The 19,639-nt window shown below is 44.7% G+C and overlaps 3 protein-coding genes across 6 annotated transcripts in view; 2 read left to right on the top strand and 1 right to left on the bottom strand.

Annotated features, from left to right (window-relative positions):
* The window catches only part of LOC125428579 (putative zinc finger protein 66), a 206,604-nt gene that overhangs the window by 88,677 nt on the left and 98,288 nt on the right, over positions 1–19,639 (top strand). The window lies entirely within an intron of this gene.
* Positions 1–19,639, top strand: part of LOC125428677 (zinc finger protein 883-like) — a 39,009-nt gene that overhangs the window by 7,676 nt on the left and 11,694 nt on the right. For 2 of the 4 annotated variants that reach the window (XM_048489182.1, XM_048489183.1), the window contains one exon: positions 559–4,603. In XM_048489182.1, coding sequence (XP_048345139.1) covers positions 559–2,054 — 1,496 coding nt within the window. In that variant the 3' untranslated portion in view covers positions 2,055–4,603. Of the gene's footprint in view, positions 1–558; positions 4,604–19,639 lie in introns of those variants that run through there. The other 2 variants (XM_048489184.1, XM_048489180.1) reach the window with 2 other exon arrangements.
* The window catches only part of LOC125428717 (zinc finger protein 135-like), a 42,041-nt gene that overhangs the window by 21,786 nt on the left and 616 nt on the right, over positions 1–19,639 (bottom strand). The window contains exons 2-5 of the mRNA XM_048489295.1: positions 15,560–15,645; positions 13,171–13,297; positions 12,271–12,363; positions 8,126–9,127 (exon numbers count right to left, since the gene is read on the bottom strand). Coding sequence (XP_048345252.1) covers positions 8,126–9,127; positions 12,271–12,363; positions 13,171–13,297; positions 15,560–15,622 — 1,285 coding nt within the window. The 5' untranslated portion in view covers positions 15,623–15,645. The remainder of the gene's footprint in view (positions 1–8,125; positions 9,128–12,270; positions 12,364–13,170; positions 13,298–15,559; positions 15,646–19,639) is intronic.

Genomic DNA, 19,639 nt, shown 5'->3' with positions numbered 1-19,639 from the left:
TTTTCACCACTACACTGGCTCTGATATAGAATTGGTATATTTAAGATAGTACTTTTATTACGGAATTTGTGGTATTTTGTCTATTTTGTGGTCTGCAATTTCCCTTTTCTGTGGTTGTTTTCCCCACTCCTACACATGAAGCCTGCTGGGTGACCTAGTGCCTGCTGGGTGACCTAGTGCCTAGTGACCTAGGGTGAGGAAGGCATTTGTAAACCACTTTGAAACTCCTTAGGTAGAAAAAAGCAGAGTATAAAAACCTTCTTCTTTTCAACTTATTTGGGGGGAATTGTGTTCTAGAAGTTTCTGCAATAAAGACATGACTTCTAAGTACACCATAAACATTTAAACGGGTTTTTTTTCAGCAAACAATCTTTCCCCCAAAGCTTGCTCATCCATGCTGCCACCATATTGGCCATTAGTGAATGTTGTTGAATAAAGGCTGTTGAAAAGGTGGAAAGACCTGCCTCTCCCAAGAGGTATTTTTTTGTCTGTCATTTGGTTGCTACCTTGATTTCAAATTATATTTCTGCTCCTGTTTCTTTCTTCTCTTTATTCCAGAAGGTTCTTTGTGGAACAATGAGAACAAGGGAGAACCAAGCTGGGAGTCATTGGAAAAAGCAAAATGGGATCAACAAGGAGTTGGAGGTGAAGCAGAGCAGGGCAAGATTAATGAACTATCTGTGTCTCAGGAAAATGGCTTCTGTGAAATCGTGACCCAAGAAACGATGGACCAAGGCAAGAAAAGGAAACAGTGTCCTGTGTGTGGGAAAAGCTTCAGCTGGAAATCCAGTCTAAGTTCTCACTGGAAAATCCATGCAGGGGAGAAACCGTATAAATGCCCAGAATGTGGGAAAACTTTTATCTGGAACTACAGCCTCATATCCCATCTGAGAATCCACACTGGTGAGAAACCATACTTATGCCTAGAGTGTGGAAAAAGCTTTAGTCGAAGAGAAAAACTTACTAGACATTATAAAATTCACACAGGAGAGAAACCACATAAATGTTCAGAGTGTGGAAAGAGTTTCCGCTGGAAGGAAAGACTTACTAGACACCTCAGAATCCACACGGGGGAGAAACCATATATCTGCACAGTGTGTGGAAAAAGCTTCAATTGGAGTCATAATCTTATATCCCATCTGAGAATCCACACTGGGGAGAAACCATTTGCCTGTTTGAAGTGTGGGAAGAGTTTCAGTCAGAGAACGACCCTTACTTCCCATCAGAGAGTCCACTCAGGGGATAAACCTTATAAATGTTCAGAGTGTGGAAAAGGCTTCAAACAGAAAACAGATCTAACTTCTCATGAAAGAATCCATGCAGGGGAAAAACCATATCAGTGCTCAGAGTGTGGGAAAAGCTTCAATCGTAGTACACATTTAGCTTCACATCAAAAAATCCACACAGGGGAAAAACCATACACATGCTCAGAGTGTGGAAAGAGTTTTAGTCGAAGTGCAAATCTAACCTACCATCAAAGAATTCACACAGGAGAAAAACCATACATATGTCTAGAGTGTGGAATGAGTTTCAGTGTGAACACAAGTTTAACTTTACATCAGAGTGTCCACACTGGGAAGAAACCATTCATATGTTTGGAGTGTGGAAAGAGTTTTGTTTGCTCTGCACGTCTCACTAGTCATCAGAGACTGCACACGGGAGAGAAACCATTTATATGCTTGGAGTGTGGGAAGAGTTTCAGTCGGAGCACAAACCTGACTTCTCATCAGAGACTGCACACAGGAGAGAAACCATTCATATGTTTAGACTGTGGGAAAAGCTTCAGTCGGAGTGCAAACCTTCTTAGACATCAAAGAACTCACACTGGGGAGAAGCCATTTAAATGCCTGGAGTGTGGAAAAAGCTTCAGCCATAGTGAAACTCTTACTTTGCATAAAAGAATCCACACAGGGGAGAGACCATTTAAATGCCTTGAGTGTGGAAAGAGTTTCAGTCGGAGCACACACCTGAATTCACACCTAAGAATTCACACAAGAGAGGAGCGTACATTGTTTGGTGAAGCTGCACCTGTTGATTTTCTAGAAGATAACTGATTTACCCTGTAGAGCACAAGTTGAGTGACAAACAAGAACTGCTTGATCCCCTCACCACACAAATATGTTGTGCAAACCATAAATTTAATGATGTTTTCTGAAGAATTTTTTTTTTGCACTTCTTACTTAGATTTAGGGGTATGAGGCAAGATCTTGGATATTCGTCTGGTTGTTCCTGTTTCTGTCCTATCCATCAGCATGACTAAGTGTATTGGTGTTGGTAAAGGTGTACCATACAGCAGACAAACCAATTCCTTACCTATATATTGCCAACTGGGAAGTTTTGCATACCAGTTTTATATTTAGCTTTGGAATCACAGTTGGTTTTGTTATGATTCTAGTATCAGTAGTTTGTAGCTTTTATATTACACGCCACAGTTTATGCAAAATAGGGACAGATTTATGTTCTAATTACCTAATTTTGTAAATGGGTTCTTGAATGTTCTAATTACCTAATTTTGTTCTAATTACCTAATTTTGTAAATGGATTCTTGAATGTGGGTATGCTGGTGCAAGTGAGTTTGGAAGTTCTTTCTTTCTCTCTTTCTCTCCCTCTCTCTTAGCAGTACAAACTGGCTAGGCTAGGTACTTTTTCTGTCACCACAAGAAAGTTTTGCTGTCTGCTAACTTCTCACAAGGGAAATGGAGATTGAGATAAATAATATACAGCTTGAAGACTGAAAAGGAAATGAGGACCATCAGAGATGAGGTGACAGGGGTCCTCTGGCCAGGCGAGAAAGGAGTCTCTAAGCAACAGGCTATTTTTTCAAATGGCATGCAGAGAAGGGAGCTTCAGGCCAAGATATAGGAATGGGGGAGGGGGAGAAATCCAAGAGTGTGTAGAGAATACTGCCATTCTGTTATCCAGAAGCTAGCTTCCTGAAAATCTCAGCTTTCGGGTGTTTTTTTTTTCCAAGTCAAGCAGATAGCTAAGGAGGATTCTCAGCAAAGGTAGAGAGAATACCTTGAGCATGACTATCAAGATTGGGAGAGCTGGAGCTCCACCCTTGACATAAGGCAGAGGATGGGGGGAGTGCCAAATCACTACTGGGTACAAGGAAGCAGCATCTAAAGTTTCCTTCACCAAAAGCAAGAGGGAGGAAGGAACAGACTCTAGCATGATGAGAAGTTTGTGTCCTTAGGCCGGGGTTCCTAAGCTTTCTGAGCCTGTGAGTATCTTTGGAATTCTGACACAGGGTGATGGCAACCACCTAAATGGCTGTCACAGAAGTCAGAGCCAGCCACAAAATAAATATCAGGGCATTTCAGACCAAATTCTTTTGAAATAAGCATATTGTTTCAAAACATTTCCTTGGATGCAAGTTTATCTTCATTGATTCAACAAAGATGCTTGTATTGTGGCATCTACTGTTGAAACAACTTTTTAAAAAATGTATAGTCAAACAGTTCTCCCCTCAAAGGTCTTGATGTGTGAAAGTCCCATCTTGCATTGCCCACTTTCTAAAAACTCTTGGTGAGTACCAGGAAATAACTTGGTAGGGGCCATGTTGAGCACTCCTGGCCTAGAGGTCCCCCATATGGTGTCAGACATTTGTTTCAAATACATTAACTTTCAGGTGCATTTAGGTTGTAGATATTTTACCAAGGAGGATTTTTTACCCATGATTCTGTATTTCTGCAAGACCTTTTCTTACATCAGTTATAAAATATAACCATTGGCCTGATTTCCCCCCGAATTAATTTATAGCCTGCTTTTCATTATGGGACTTGAGACGCAGTGTAAGACAGTACAGTCAAATAGCATGAGTCTGAGTGAGAAAGGTGGACTATAAATAATGTAAATAAGTAAATGGCATTCAACACAAAGTCCAGTAGGTGTTTGGAGCTGCAATCCTTTGATTTTTGGGATTTGGCAAATCCTTTAGGATTTGGCAATAAGCCTCTGGATCAAAACCCATTTCAATGTGCAGGCTTTATAACCAATTGCATTTCCTCACCCATTTTAAGACTGAAAGCAAGCATGAGACAGCTTGGGAACATCAATTCTTACATTTCATGAAATATGGGCAACTAATATGGGCCACTGCGAGTAGCAGAGTGCTGGACTAGATGGACTCTGGTCTGATCCAGCAGGCTTATTCTTAATTTTTATTTATTTAAAGCAGCCTGTTCACTTGAGGCTGAAAAGTGAAAAAAAGTGAAAAGCCTTGGGGCTCAAAGTTCTCCTGGCAAGTGTAGTTCCCACCAGGCCATTTTCAGCCTCAAGTGAACAGGCCGCTTTCCCAAGCCTACATTTTCAGGCTGAACTAAGGTAAGTGTGGAGCCATGGGGGCGGGGGCGGTTTCCCACCCCCACCCCCAGGCGTGCGCCCGGTGTAATGTGCCCCCTGGTAGCTCTGCCTCTGCCTCTGCTTCCTGCCTGTTTTTATATGGAATGAAAGTATGCAGTATGATTGGGCAGTGGTCTTTTGCTCCTGTGGAGATCCTAAACATTCAGGGTATGTCATGGGATCCCATAAACATGAATGTGGCCATCTGGATTAAGCTGAATTGGTGTCAAAGTCTTTTTGATTAAAAAGAAAAACTGCATTGAGTGTTTTTGTTGTTTTCTCTGATATTAAGTATTTGTGAATTGTCTCTTGTTGAACATGGAGGCTTATCTGGTGAACCAAATGTGTTTCCGCACTCCTACATTCCTGCTGGGTGATCTTGGGCTAGTCACAGTTCTTCGGAACTCTCTCAGCCCTGAAGTACAGTTTAAAAGTGCGAGTCAGTCAGTGGGATAAGAAGCTATCACAACAGAGTGGGGAAAAACTTCCTAGGAATGGGAAAGCACCCTGACTGGGTAAACTGACCTGTGCTCTTTTAGGTGGAGCAACCAGCTGACTCAGGGCGAATCCCCACTGGGAAAATAAATCTTGCCCCACCCCACCCCACCCATTCCCTAAGATACAGCACCTTTTCATCCCGGCCTCTGCCTCCCTACCACAGCGTGCGTCTGTTGAGGTCAAAGTTAATCCCAGGATCAAAAACTAACTATTTCCATCAGCCCACAATCTGCTCTGCAGCTCTTTTCAATTGGCTGTTTTATTGGGGTGGGAATGCGACCCCGCAGCCCCGCCCCTCTGCTTGAGGAAGTTTTTTTTTTTAATGTCTGGCTGCGCAGCTTTGTAGGAACACAGGAAGTTCTTTTTTTAAATTTTTTGGCTGTTTAGCCTCGTTGGTACACTCACTGTGCTAGCTCGCCTTCTCTTCATGCCTACCAAGCCACAACGAGCACAAAACAAACAAAAACCCATTTGCACGCTCTGTGCCCAGCCCACTGCGCTCTGATTGGTGTGTGCCTCATAAGGCAGGAAAAATGAACCGTATTGTTCTGCTGCCTCCCCACCGATGCAGCCTTGGTATGCATTTTTCAAAAAGGTGTACCCTCTTGCCAGTTTTTGAAAAATGCGGGGTGAGGGGGAGAGTGCACGCCAGGGCCAGGATGGAGCCAAGTTGGGCATTGAAGCCATGGGGACTCCTCGCCCAAACCGGGACTTTTACCGTATCACACACTTTTTTGACTGTGGGGAATCGCCCTCAGAGAGGGAGGAAGTATCTCTCTGAGAAGAAAAATTTTGGGAGCTTTTAGAAATGGATTCCTGCAAGTTAACATCAAATCCCTTAACTGTGTGTTAAATACCTACTCTGAGGGTATTTCAATCAGTGAGTCTTGAAATATACTGAATTCAGTGTGCACTGAAAGCAGAAAATACAGACAGGAGAACTGGGAGTTTTATTTAGTGATCAGGGCTGAAAGTGGAATAGTAGTGAGACTTCCCACAGGAAGGGAGCATATTTTTTGGATGTAGAAGAATTCTTATGCCAGTTAAAATGGAAATTATATACACAGGTGGATTCCCAGTCTGGCATATTAGTGTTCTGCTACAGTTACCACAGGAAGGACATTTAAGAGTATGAAGGCGGTATGTGTACTGTGTGAAAGGGTACCAGCCTTTTAAAACCTAAAGTCATCATGAATCCATTAGCATCTAACTGAGCCATCATAAAGTAAAGAACCTCTTGTAGCATCTAAGCAACTGAAAAAACTTATAAAGCTTGAATTAAGAACTGTGTCAAAGTCTGATGTTTATAAATAGACAGTTTTCCATCCACTGAAATATCTCTTGATCCCATGTACTTTGTTCAATAAATTTTACTTCTGTTCACTGAACTTGCCTCAGTTCTCTGATGCCTTGAAAGGGGGATTTGCCACAGGGGAAAAAAGGCTCCCTTCACATTTTTGGAGTTCCTAAGGCTGAGTATATAAGATTTAAACACCTCATACATTACCATCAAAACAACTCAGTCATAGAAAAGGTGGGAAAACCTGCCCAGAATAGTTACAAGGCTGCCTGAGCCCACCACAAATGGTTAAGAGGGTGAAGGGTCTTGCCACAAGGGTCACCCAAAATGCACCATCAAATCATATAAAGACAAGCCCAATGACTACAATTGTTCTTCATAACAATCCTCTGAGGTAGGAATGGCAAAGAGTATGACTGGTTCAAGGTCAGCCAATAGCTCTGTGGTAAAGCAGGGATTTGAACATGTAGATCCTAGGCCCCTTCCGAACATTCAGAATAATGCAAATTCAATCCACTTTCACAATTGTTTGAAAGTGGATTTTGTTATTCCGCATGGTAAAATCCAGCTTCAAAGTGCATTGAAAGTGGATTGAAAGTGCATTATTCTGCATGTGCAGAAGGGGCCCTAGTCTGAAATTTTAACCACTACACCAGGGGTAGGGAACCTTTAACACTCAAAGAGCCATTTGGACCCATTTTCCACTTGGAGCCACAAATAATTTTTGACATAATAAAGATAACACTATATATATAGGGTTTTTTTTTTTTACCTTTTACTCCGCTCATTCTGAGAAGCGCATGGATGCGCCCACCCTGCTGCCTGAAGGGCGGGCAAGGATGAAGCTGGCGGCTCGGCCTCGCCGGCTGCCAGGAAAGCTCCAGCCCCGCTCCAATGGGGCGGGCGAGAGGGGAAGCCCACGGCGTGGCCCAGCTGACCATGGGCAGTTGGTGCGCCCGCCCTGCTGCTTGCAGGGCGGGCAAGGATGAAGACCAGTGGCAAATCGGCTGGCTGGAAGGCACAGTGCGAGACGCAGAGCAGGAAGAGCACGCATCGACTCTCGAGCCGCCCAGAGTTCCCCTACCCCTGCACTACACCATACTGGCTCCGAGAGCTCAGTGAAGTTCTTAATACTCTCCCCCTGCTGCCTTTCCTGCTAGTGAGAACCAAAGAATAATACAAGATCATTTTTCATGTTCTCTATTTTATCCTCACAACAGCCTTATGGCTGTGCAGGTGTACCTGGTCCAAAGTCAGCCAGCAACCTATAGTGGCAGACTGAGGGTTTATATATGAATCTCCTTGACCCTAGACTGACATTCTAACCCCTACAATACACAGCCTCTGAAAAGTGAGGGATGTTGTTAAACCCTCTGTTTTGTAACAGAGGAGTTATTTTCCACCCTCTCTGTCTGTGCTGCCTACTCTTCCCTGGCTTCTTGTGAGAAAATTTTTGCTTTAATTGCAAATAGTAAGGGAGAATTCTGGACATATCGTGGCCATGATGTTCTGATTTCCTTCATTCTTGGCATTTTGAATCCCATCAGTGTTATGGAGCAGCCAGCCAGTTTTGAGAGTTCTAGCCTTATTTTCAGAGAGACAGTTAGATGCATCTTTTTATTGTCTTAGGTACTATATTTTCATTTCATTGCTTTCCAATTCTCTAATACCATCTGCTTTCCACTCTAAGTATATCTATATTTTTTCCTGTGTGATTTTTTTGATGGGAAAGGTGTCTAGTGTGACGGAAACTATTTCCACCTTGAGGTCCTTTCTGCTCAATGTAAATTCTTTGATCGTAGTTAATCTTTCCATTCCCACTGAAGCTTTTTCTACATTGAAGGCATTTATATCTTTTCTCCACAATGTGAATACTTTTATGGGATGGGAGGTAATCTTTTCACTCAAAGCTTTTTCCACTTGCTCCACATTTCTATTTTTTCTCTTCTGTGTGAATTCTTTGATGAGAAGTAAGGCTTCCACTGTGAGTGAAGCTTTTTCCACACTCCAGGCATTTATATGGTTTCTCCCCTGTATGAATTCTTTGATGGTAAGTAAGATGTGCATTTTGACTGAAGCATTTTCCACATTCCAGACAAGTATATGGTTTTTCCCCTGTGTGAATTCTTTGGTGAGAAATAAGGCTTCCATTCTGACTGAAACTTTTCCCACATTCCAGGCATTTATATGGTTTCTCCCCTGTGTGAATTCTTTGATGGTAAGTAAGGCTTCCACTCTGATGGAAGCTTTTTCCACACTCCAAGCATTTATATTTTTTCTCCCCTGTGTGAATTCTTTGATGAGAACTAAGGCTTCCACTATGAGTGAAGCTTTTCCCACAGTCCCGGCATTTATATGGCTTCTCCCCTGTGTGAATTCTTTGATGGGAAGTAAGGTGCCCAATGTGACTGAAGGTTTTCCCACATTCCAGGCACTTGCATCTTTTCTCTCCTATGTGAACTCTTTGATGGGACATTAGATTATCTTTCCGTCCAAAGCTTTTTCCACACTCAGGGCATTTATATGGTTTCTCCCCTGTGTGAATTCTTTGGTGTAAAGCAAGCTTTCCATTCTCACCAAAGCTCTTTCCGCACTGCAAGCATTTATATGGTTTCTCCCCTGTGTGAATTCTTTGATGGACATTAAGGTTATGTTTCCTTCCAAAGCTTTTTCCACATTGCAGACATTTAAATTTTTTCTGTCCATCATGGTTATTCAAATGCATATTAATGATGTTTCTGGAAATTCCTTCTCCACTTATGCTATGCGTATTCCAGTTGTCTCCTTCATATATTTTTTGAAGGAATGGAATTTCATCACCCAGAAAGAAAGGGAAATTATTCCTTCCTTTATGTGGCTGGTTTTCCTCTTCCTTCTGTAGTCCTTCAAAATATCCACCCTTCTCTTTCACCTCTAAATATGAATATTCGTTTCTTGTCATCTGATGCTCTTCCATTTCATTCAATGTCTCCCATGTTTCTGTTACTGAAAGAAGCAGAAGTCTAGGATGAACACAGTGAAAAAAATGGACTGAACTAAATTTACTGCTGATATATGTTTAAATGTGCATATATATGTTTAAATCCTCCTTTTTTAAAGTATTGTTTGTGCAAGAACATGTGAGGAGAATGCCAGCAGCCTTGCTGGGCCCAGGTTGGCAGTAGCATTGGGCAAGGAAGTCTCAGCAAGCTTTGCAGCAGAGCCTGGGAGCATCACTGGGCTCAGGTCGGCAGTAGTGATTGGGGCAAGGGAAGCCTTAGTGGGCTCTGTAGCAAAGACTGGGAGCCTCACTGGTCCAGGTTGGCACAGTAAGGGGCAGGAACCCCAACAGGTGCTGCAGCAGATGCTAGGATGCTTGCTGGGCCTGGGATCATCATGGGCAGTGAATGGGGGGAGATTAAATTATCTCCCAAACGGGGAATTTTATGATGCCCCACTTGTTCTATTCTGGTCCCTTGATTGTTCCTAGATCACTGAGATGACCCTGCTTCCCATTAATCACCAGTTCTTCCCACAGCAGAAAGAGTGATGGCCTTGACCTTCCCATCCCCACTGAAGGGAGAAGCACTCTTGCCTTTCTTGAGGGCCATCTGGTCTCCCAGACTGGCCCCTCTTCCATTTGACCAGCAATTGCTCTGCTCCACTTCAACTCTAGAGTATCTGCTGTGCAGAATTTCCCAACACTCCTGAATGTTTCTCGGTATTCTAAGTTGGCTTCCTAAGTTCCAGTCAATATGGGAATTAGCCATTAATCCAATGATTCCAGGCTAGGGTTTAGAAGTCTGGGAATCTAGGATTATGGGCAAAAATAAATACAATCAAAATAAATATTATACCTAGGATTATTTAATATCAATGCAATTCCTCCTAGGCACCTTACAGATATATTCATAAAATTAATATTTTGTTTCCAAAATTTATGTGGGGTTCCTTAACAGCTTGTGATGTTAAATGTCTCAGAGTCCCCTTTGTCTCGGGAAACTCTGAGCTGTGGCAGAAAACAAAACCTACAATATTTGTCTATAAATATTTCATAGAAATTAATAAATATGATATGTAGATTTTTAGGAATGAATAGAAGGAGGAGCTGGATTGCCCTATTTTGCCAAAGCAATGTCTTAAATTCTATACCTGCCCTCTTGGTGGCTTTTGTGACTTATTCAGCAAAAAAAAATATGTTTAGCATATCCTGGATACCACAGTGACTCTTTAGCAAAGTAATCAGTGAAATGTCTAATTGTTGGCATTGCAACTCACAGGATCCACCCTTTATTATTTTATTATTATTATTATCTTCGAGACCGCATCACCCCGTATGTCCCTGCACGGCCTCTCCGCTCAACGGAGGCTAATTTGTTAGTGGTCCCTGGCCCCTCAATGATGCGGCTGGCCTCCACGCGGCCCTGGCCCCGGCCTGGTGGAACACCCTTCCTCCGGCTATTAGGGCCCTGCGGGACCTCAGTGAGTTCCGCAGGGCCTGTAAGACGGAGTTGTTCCGCCGGGCCTTTGGAGGGACCAGCCGCTGAAGTGGTGCCCCTCGCTGGCTCTTTACATCTGGGCCTGTCATCTTGGGACTCGTCCTCCTCCTCCAGGGAGAATTTTAAAATATGGGGTTGGCCGGACGCCTCTATTACTGTTATTATTGTTGCTATCGCTGTTTTAAAGGTTTTAGTTGTTTATTTATATCAATATTTCATGCTGTACACCGCCCAGAGCCCTTCGGGGATGGGGCGGTATAAAAGTTCAAACAATAAATAAATAAATAAAATAAAAATTATTTATTCAATTTCTATACCGCCCGATCCCCAAAGGGCTCCGGGCGGTGAACAACATAATATATAAACAATAAGTAGGAGCAAATCCAGTACAATACAAAACATAGGCTCCGTCAATAAAACATCTTAAAATACATAAAAACAGCGGCTAACAATTAGCAGATTAAACAAGAGGCGTCCAAGGCTCAATTAAAACCCACCCCAGGAAGGGGGGACGGCAGGCCCCTCAATATGAGGAGCTCTGTTGTACCAGTGCCAGAAGCAGAGACGGGGGGGGGGGCACCATATCAGCGGCTGGAGCACTCCAAAGGCCCGGTGGAACAACACAGTCTTTCAGGCCCTGCGGAACTCACCAAGGTCCCGCAGGGCCCGGACAGTGGGTGGGAGGGTGTTCCGCAGAGCGGAGCCAAGCTGTAAAGAGTCTTGTAGCAACCCGTGTGGAGGCCAGCCGCATCATTGAGGGGACGGGGACCACCAGCAAATTGGCCTCTGCTGAACGCAGGGGCCGAGTAGGGACATATGGGGTAATATGCTTTGTGTCCAGTTATTCATTTTTTTAAACATATGCTTTTTAAACATATGTTTTGTGTCCAGTTATTCATTTTTTTCTGGGAAGAAGTTATTATTTGTATTAATTTTCCATTTGAATGTTCATTGATTTTTGAGGATGCTTATGTACTTTCAACTATCTGCGTCTCTTGGAGGCTAACCTAAGATCAATGAAAATGGACCTTCTATGCCCTTACTACAGCTAAAACACTAATATTACAACACTGGAAAGATAAATGCCAACATCCAGTAAATCAATATATAGTGGACCTTAGGCTCATTCCGCACATGCAGAATAATGCACTTTCAAACTGCTTACAGTACTCTTTGAAGCTGTGCGGAATGGCAAAATCCACTTACAAACAATTGTGAAGGTGGTTTGAAAACGCATTATTTTGCGTGTGCGGAAGGGGCCTCAGACTTCTATCAATATTTGAATGCAGTGCATGGCATAAAGATGACAATTGTGTACATACTTATTAGATATTTGGAAACCTTAAAAACTTATGAGAAGATCTGCCACCACTGTTGTTACATTTATGCCTCTACATATAACTTTTTCCTTTGTATTCTATTTTGTTGCTGGATTTTGAGTTTTTTCCCCCTGATTTCTTTTCTTTTTTAAAAAAAGAAATAAATAAAAAATAAACCCTTCTGCTACTCTGAGTGGACAACACTTGGGTAGCTTTGGCATAAGTGCCATTTGATTTGAGAAGCAGAAGCTGTGAAGACCATATACATCTCCCCAACCCTTGGCAAGTGGTTCAAGCAATACACAGTCTGATTACAAATCTTAGCAGCTACCTGTCAGTCCCTTCTCTTCATCAAAGATCAGGAGAAACATCTCTTCCTTCTCTTCGAGCCAGGATATCAACTCCGGTTTGGCAATCTGAGGTACTTTTTAATCAGTGGGTAAAAGAACAACAGAAAATTAACATTCATTGGCTACACAAAAAGCCATCTTGACAGTGCAGAAATATTCAATGGACAAGTAATAGGGGTGAGATACTGGACATTATGGAATCATCCATCTGGTACTGGTAGTTCCATGCTAGCTCCCTGTCAAGTTATGATGTAAATGCAAGCTGAGAAGTAAACAAAAAGGCAGAGAAACCAGCAGAGTTCCCTTCACAGCCTCCTCTCAGCCCAGGTAAGGCAAGGCCCAGACAGGAGGAAAGGCCCTGCTTAGAGCACCCACCTTTTCCTGACCAGGCATCCTTGGGTACCACAGATGGTCCAAAGCCAAGACTTGCAGCCAGGGGCTCTTTCTCTGCAAGGAGAGTTCAGAACCCTTCCACTTTCTCTGCAAGGAGAGTTCAGATTCCCCACTCCTCCACCTGCGTGGCAGAGGCTGATCTGGTGAACCAGATATGTTTCTGCACTCCTACATTCCTGCTGGGTGACCTTGGGCTAGTCACAGTTCTTTGGAACTCTCTCAGCCCTACCTACCTCACAAGGTGTCTGCTGTGGGGAGAGGAAGGGAAAGGAGCTTGTAAGCCACCTTGAATCTCCTTACAGGAGAGAAAGGTGGGGTATAAATCCAAACACACTACTTCTTCTCCTGGAGAAAGGTTCATGGAGGGTGTCAGGGATTAGGCACTGGGACTGGGCAGACAGTCTACAGGTGTCTTTATTCAATAAGAATTTCCTTACAGTTATTCCTCACAGCAAGAAAGAGAAAGACCAGGAGAAAAATATCCTTACCCACAGAGGTCATATTCCCAAAATTCTCCAGCATGACTTCCTTGTACAGAGCTCTTTGGGCTGGGCACAGCAGGGTCCACTCCCCCTGGGTGAAATACACAGCCACCTCTTCAAAAGAAACCCCATCCTGGAAGGAGAAAACAGTGGGAAGATCATCCAGCAATCTGGAGGCAAGAGTCACTGACATGTGGATGACACCAAGTTCTGGTTCTCCTTAACAGTGAAGCTTAGAATCTATGGAGGCCCTGCACAGGTGGCAGAAGAAGGTACACTAATCAGTAAAGCCCAATAAACTGGTGTGAGTGTACTCAAGGCTGAGACGCTGCTGGTCAATGAAAGATCCACTTGGGATTTTAGTTTGTCCTGGAAGGGTTGCAATGTCTTAATTCAGTGCTAGAATCTCTGCTTGGCTTGCAGAAGGTCCGCAGGTTTGACCTCCAGCATCTCCAGTTGAAAGGATGAGGCAGATCAAGGGTCAAACTCAGTAAAAAGCAAGTTTGTTTAGGGATGGGGCCATGGCTTAGTGGTAGAGCTTCTGCTTGGCAGGAAGAAGGTCCCAGATTCAATCCCCAGCATCTCCACTTGAAAATCTAAGGTAGGAGGTGATGGAAAAAAAACTCTGCCGGAGACCATGAAGCATCACTGCCTTGCCAGGGGAGACAAGATTGACTTTGATAGACAGCCTTCTGATTCAGAATAAATTGGCTTAATATACTTAAAAGGTACTGCTGTGTGGTTCATTTCATTGATTTTTTTTAACAGTTTTGGGGGTTTAATCCAGTAGTCAATTCTGGCTAATGGAAGAGGGGATTTCACCAAATCCCTGTCCCACTGTAGAATCCCCAACTTCGCCTCCTCATGCTGTTCATTCATGTCCCCAGTTTTCATAACCCCTGAGAGCCAGCACAATGCAGAGGTTAAGAGTGATGGACTCTAATCTGGAGAACCAGGTTTTATTCCTCCCTCCTCCAAATGAGCAATAGATTCTAATCTGGTGAACTGGATTTGTTTCCCCACTCCTACACATGAAGTCTGCTGGGTGGCCTTAAGCTAGTTCCAGGCGTTTCACGCACTTTGAATCTGTGAGCCGGCCGGAGTCCAGGCTCACTTTCGGCGATGTCGTCGGACGGGGCCCGGTCCTAGAAAAGAGCGAGGCACGCTGGCACAGGGCAGGGGTGTGTGTCCCCAGGCCTCGGCGACGCGCTGGAGGCCCGGGGACAAGGTAAGTACAGGGAGCAAGGGTGGGGGAAGCGCCGGGAAGCGGCAGCGACTTCCAGCCGGCGTTTCCTGGGAAAACGCCGGCGTCGGGACGGGTGGCCGAATTGCGGCGCTGACTCGGCCTTGAGCCTAAGCCCCCCGCTCCCCCTGTCGCGAATGGCGGCTACTAGGGGCGGCGTTTACTTGCGTACCCCAAGCAGCGTTTATGGCCTGTCTTGATGGAAAAGGGCCTCATACTTCTCTCCAAACTCTCTCAGCCCCACCTACCTCACAAGGTGTCTGTTGTGGGGAGAGGACGGGAAGAAGTTTTGCTGCTTTGAGACTTCTTGTAGGATAGAAAGGGGGAGTATAAATCCAAACACCTTTTCTTCTTCTCTGTTTCCGGAGAACAGCATTCTGCACTTTGGGGCGGACAGTGGAAGATAAGGAAGTCCTGTTCCGTTGAGGGAACAGGATTCTCTCCCTTCCATCTGCAGAGGTTTTCGCTCACTCCACCCCCCAATTCTAATCTGGAAAACAGTCTTGCTTCTTTTTGTTAGCAAGTATCTGGGGAGATGGCATAGAAATGCTCAGGTATAACAGATTCTGCCGCAACCTGGATAGGCTAGGCTAGCTCAGTCTCGTCAGCTCTCAGAAACTAAGCTGGGTTGGCTCTGGCTAGCATTTGGACAGGAGACCTCTAAAGAATACCAGGGGTATGACGTTGAGGCAGGCAATGACTGAACAACTTAAGGGATGCCATGTCATAGAGGGAGTAAGCTTGTTTTCTGCTGCCTCAGAGACTAGGACACGGAGTAATGGACTCAAGGTGAAGGAAAAGAGATTCCACCTAAACATTAGGAAGAACTTTCTGACTGTCAGGGCTGTTCAGTGGTGGAATTCACTGCCTCAAAGAGTAGTGGAGTCTCCTTCTTTGGAAGTTTTCAAACAGAGGCTGGATGGACATATGTCGGGAGTGCTTTGATTGTGTGTTCCTGCATGGCAGGGGGTTGAACTTGGTGGCCCCTGTGGTCTCTTTCAACTCTGAGATTCTATCTCTGAACCTCTCCTGCCTTGTAACCCTACAGAGTCACATTAAGTCAGCTATGACTTGATAGCACTTTCCACCACCAAATAGATTCCAGCTGCCCACTGCATGCTTCTCCAGTGAACATTCAGAACATTCAGGTACCTGAGATGGTTGCATAGCATCTTTTTTCACTTCACAGCTCAGAGAAGATACCAGAGAAGGCATTCAGGGTGTCTTTTCACTGCTGCCTGGGAGGGAAAGAAAAAAAAAGAAAGTGGAAAACTGTATGAGAGTTGACTTTACCTGGTGAACCATCTCCTGCAATCTTGCTCCTTGCCTAATGACACCTGAAAATGGTTATCACAGTCTTTAGTGATGAGGGGAGCGGCCCATCCTTGAGGGAGTAAACTGATTTTTTAAAACAGCTGGGAAATATGAGGGAGGAGGTTGTGTTTTAACTGAGAGCCAGTGGGGTTTTTTTTAAGCTCCCTAAGCCTCCATGGCTTGGACTGTTTATTTTGTATTCATTATTTCTTTTTAAATCTGATATATTGTATGGGGAGCTGATGATTCAACCTTGGGAATTTTTGCCAATAAATCTTTGAACTTTGTTTGAACAATAGTATTTGGAGCTATGATTGTGTTTGCAAAAGTCCCTGTTTACGAACCCTTTGATGAAGATTAGATGAGGAGAGATCCTAATTACAAAATAGTCTAACAGGCAGCCCAATCCAGACCCACAGGTGACTGGGGATAGTGCCACTACTGAATTGCCCTGCTGCCTCTGGAGGGCTTGCCAAGTGCTGCATGGAGGCAGAAGAATCAAACATGCCCCTTCCAGAAAGCCCACCATGGGGCTTAACAGATTTCCACCACACAAAAGGATGGCATATCAAACAACAGAAAATTATTTCCATATATACATACACACACATACATACATATATATAAACATACAAAACATAAAGTATAGCATATACACCATCTAGCTCATCACAATGCTTAGAATAGGGGTTGTTATACTCATAGAAGTACCCAAAAATTGGGAAAAAAGCCTTGCCCTCACAACTAGTTTGGTATTTTTGATACTTTATTGTATCAGAACAGTTTGCTTGAGTTTCCAGTACTGGTATACAGAATTCCTAGGGCTTTGTAATTGGCAGCATTTAGCTTCCACATGGGTTTTCTTTCACATTTACTTCCAGACACAGTTCAAGATACTGGATTTGATCTAGGAAAGCCCAAAAGTGTTTGGCCCAATTTCTCTCTCCGTTGAGCCAGACATTCTAAACGGGAGGTAGGCCCATCTATTTTATTCATCCACCCGCCCATCCCTCCTTGAAATGCTTCCTTCTAATCTCTATACTTTATTCTGGGTGGATGAATCCCTAACCCTGCTTGAAGTCAAACCACTCTGAGGGAAGACAAGAACCTCCAGCCCACTTCACAGAAGCAGGAGAACATGCTGGTCATGAGGTAGCGGAGCCCTGAGTTGGGAAAATAACTACTTCAGGCTGACACCAACTGCTTTTAACTGGACATGACACTTTGCATCATTGGGAAAAAACTCCCCATCAGCCTTGTCTTGCTGTGCTGCTTTCCTAGGACAGGGATCTCCTAGCCCACAATCTGAAACAGAGGTCCTTTGATTCCCTTCATGGATAAAGGCAAGCTAGAAAAACCATGAATGAAGCATTAGTCAGCTTAGTTGTTGTGGGTTTTCCGGACTGTGTGGCTGTGGTCTGATAAAGCTACGGCACACAGCCCGGAAAACCCACAACAACCAGTTGAATTCAGCCGTGAAAGCCTTCAACAATACATTAGTCAGTTTATTATTATTTTTTTCAAAATTTATACCCCACCCTGCTCCTGTAGAGCTTTATCTGTCTGGTCTCTGCCAGAGACCCGAAGGCAAGCAGTCCACGTTCCAAAGCTGCTATTTCCACCAAGGTACCAGATCTCTGTAGTCTGAAAACCAGTTGTGATTCCGGGGAGGGGGTGGGGGCGCTCAGGGCATACAGAATCCAGCGTGAAAGCATTTCAATCCCCTCCCACTTCAAAAAGAATTTCAGGTCATGTGGATGCTCAAAATAGGCACCCACTGTAATTTGGAAGCCAAAGGACAAAAGTATTTGCATGTGGGTGTTCTCCTTCATCTTCTTTTCCTTAAACTAAAAACTTTCAAGGGCTTTCCTCATAGATTTTCCATTTCCTTTCGTGTTCTGGTTCCCCCTCTCTACACCACCGAAGCACTTAGATAGGACCTAACCAATTTCTGGGTAAGACAATCAGCCTTTTTTAGCTGTGCCTGTCAAATAAATCCCCCAGAATCACAGTTCCAGAGCCAGTGGGGTGTAGTGGTTACAAGCAGGTAGACTCTGATCTGGAGAACTGAGTTTGATTCCCCACTCCCCCATCTGAGTGGTGGACTCGTATCTGGTGAACTGGATTTCTTTCCCCAATCCTACCCATGAAGCCTGCTGGGCAGTGGCATAGCTAGAGGGCCTGGCGGTGGGGACTCAAGCCCTGGCACCAGTCCTGATGGCTGGGGGCGGGGGCACACTGCATGCCTCCTGAAACTGCACTCTGCTGAGTTTGGGGAAGGGGCACTGTGGAATGCGACCAGTAGGGCTGGCCCCACCCCCAAGTTCCATGTGGAGCTAGGAGTGGGGCGAGCTAGGCTCACCCTGCTCCCAAATATCACTGAAGTTTGCGAACGAGGAGGGTCCATTGATTGACCTTCAGGTGGCCTGGGTCAAACTTTAAACTGCAGGCTTGAAGCCTGAAGTTTAAAGCTCAGCCCTAGCTTGGCTGAGGCCAGGATCAAAAAGCTTGATCTAGCTTGGCTGAAGCCAGGATCCAGTTTACACTGATGGCTCCACACTCCCCTGTCTCCAAGCTCTACTTCTGGTCAGGTGGAGCTTGGCAGGACAGAGTCAACAGTATGACAGGCTTGGTGGCAGGGGCTTAGCCTGAGGCCAGGCCTGGATCAAGCTTTAAACTTCAGGCTTCAGCCTACAGCTTATAGTTCAATCCAAGCCTGGCCTCAGCCAGGTTCAGACTGGCCCTTGCTTTCCTTGACCTCCATGTGGGGATTGGGGATGGGGAGCCAGCTGGCCCTACTCCTGACCATGTGGAGATGGGGGTGGGGTGAGTCCAGCTGACCCTGATTCCCATCTCCACATGGAGACTGAGGTTGGGGGTGGCCTCAACTGCACCCTGCCTCAAACTTCCTGCTACTAGGTTAATTTTGCACTACACCCCACCTCCACTCCATGGATATCAGAGTTTCTGGATGTAAAAGACTCCTGGCCTTTCCAAAGGAGCAAAAAGAGGGTTCGTAAGCTGGGGGAGGGGGGATATCCTTCCACCAGCATTCATTTTCTTTATTGCCCAACTCACTTTCTCCCAACAATTTGATGGAGGTTTTTAAGCAGAGGCTGGATGGTCGTCTGCTGGAAGCATTTTGTGTTCCCGCGTAGCAGGGGGTTGGACTAGATGACCCTTGTGGCCTCTTCCAGCTCTATGATTCTATGAAATCTGTCCCTTTGCTAGGGGTGCCAACAACCTGCAAGGAGAAACCCTGTAATGGAAGGTTAAAGTATGGCTATAGGTAGCTGCATCTTTTCATAGCACAGAGATCAGTAATAAACATTTACCCCCCTCCAGGATGTTGGCGATCCTGCCCCCCTCCCTAATCACCAGCAGGGGATGGAAGAGTGGAGATGCCAGCTCCAGGTTTGGAACCTCTTGGAGAATTGGGGGTGGAGCCTGGGGAAGACAGGGACCTTAGTGGGGTACAATGCCATAGGGTCCACTCCCCAAAGCATCCATTTTTTCCTCTAGGGAACGGATCTCTGTAGTCGGGAGATGAGTTGTAACTCCAGGGGATCCCCAGGTCCCACCTGGAGGCTGGCATACCTGCTCTTCTTTTTAAAAAAAGCCATTTTGTAAGGGCATTACTATAGCTGCAACCTCCAGGTTGCGAGACCGCGGGGGGGGGGGGGCAGGATTTGGGGAGAGGACAGACTTCAACAGGGCATAATGCCGATAGAGCCCGCCCTCCAACCACTTTCTCCAGGGGAAGTGATCTCTGTAGTCAGGAAATGAGTTGTTATTATTATTATTATTATTATTATTATTATTATTATTATTATTATTATTATTATTATTATTATTATTATTTATTATTATTTATTATATTTGCATACCGCCCTCCCCGAAGGCTCAGGGCGGTTTCCA

The sequence above is a fragment of the Sphaerodactylus townsendi genome, linkage group LG03, assembly GCF_021028975.2.
Source record: "Sphaerodactylus townsendi isolate TG3544 linkage group LG03, MPM_Stown_v2.3, whole genome shotgun sequence".
Classification (NCBI taxonomy): Eukaryota; Metazoa; Chordata; class Lepidosauria; order Squamata; family Sphaerodactylidae; genus Sphaerodactylus; species Sphaerodactylus townsendi.
Note: the sequence above shows the minus strand (reverse complement) of the source record. Positions and strands in the feature narration are given on the sequence as shown.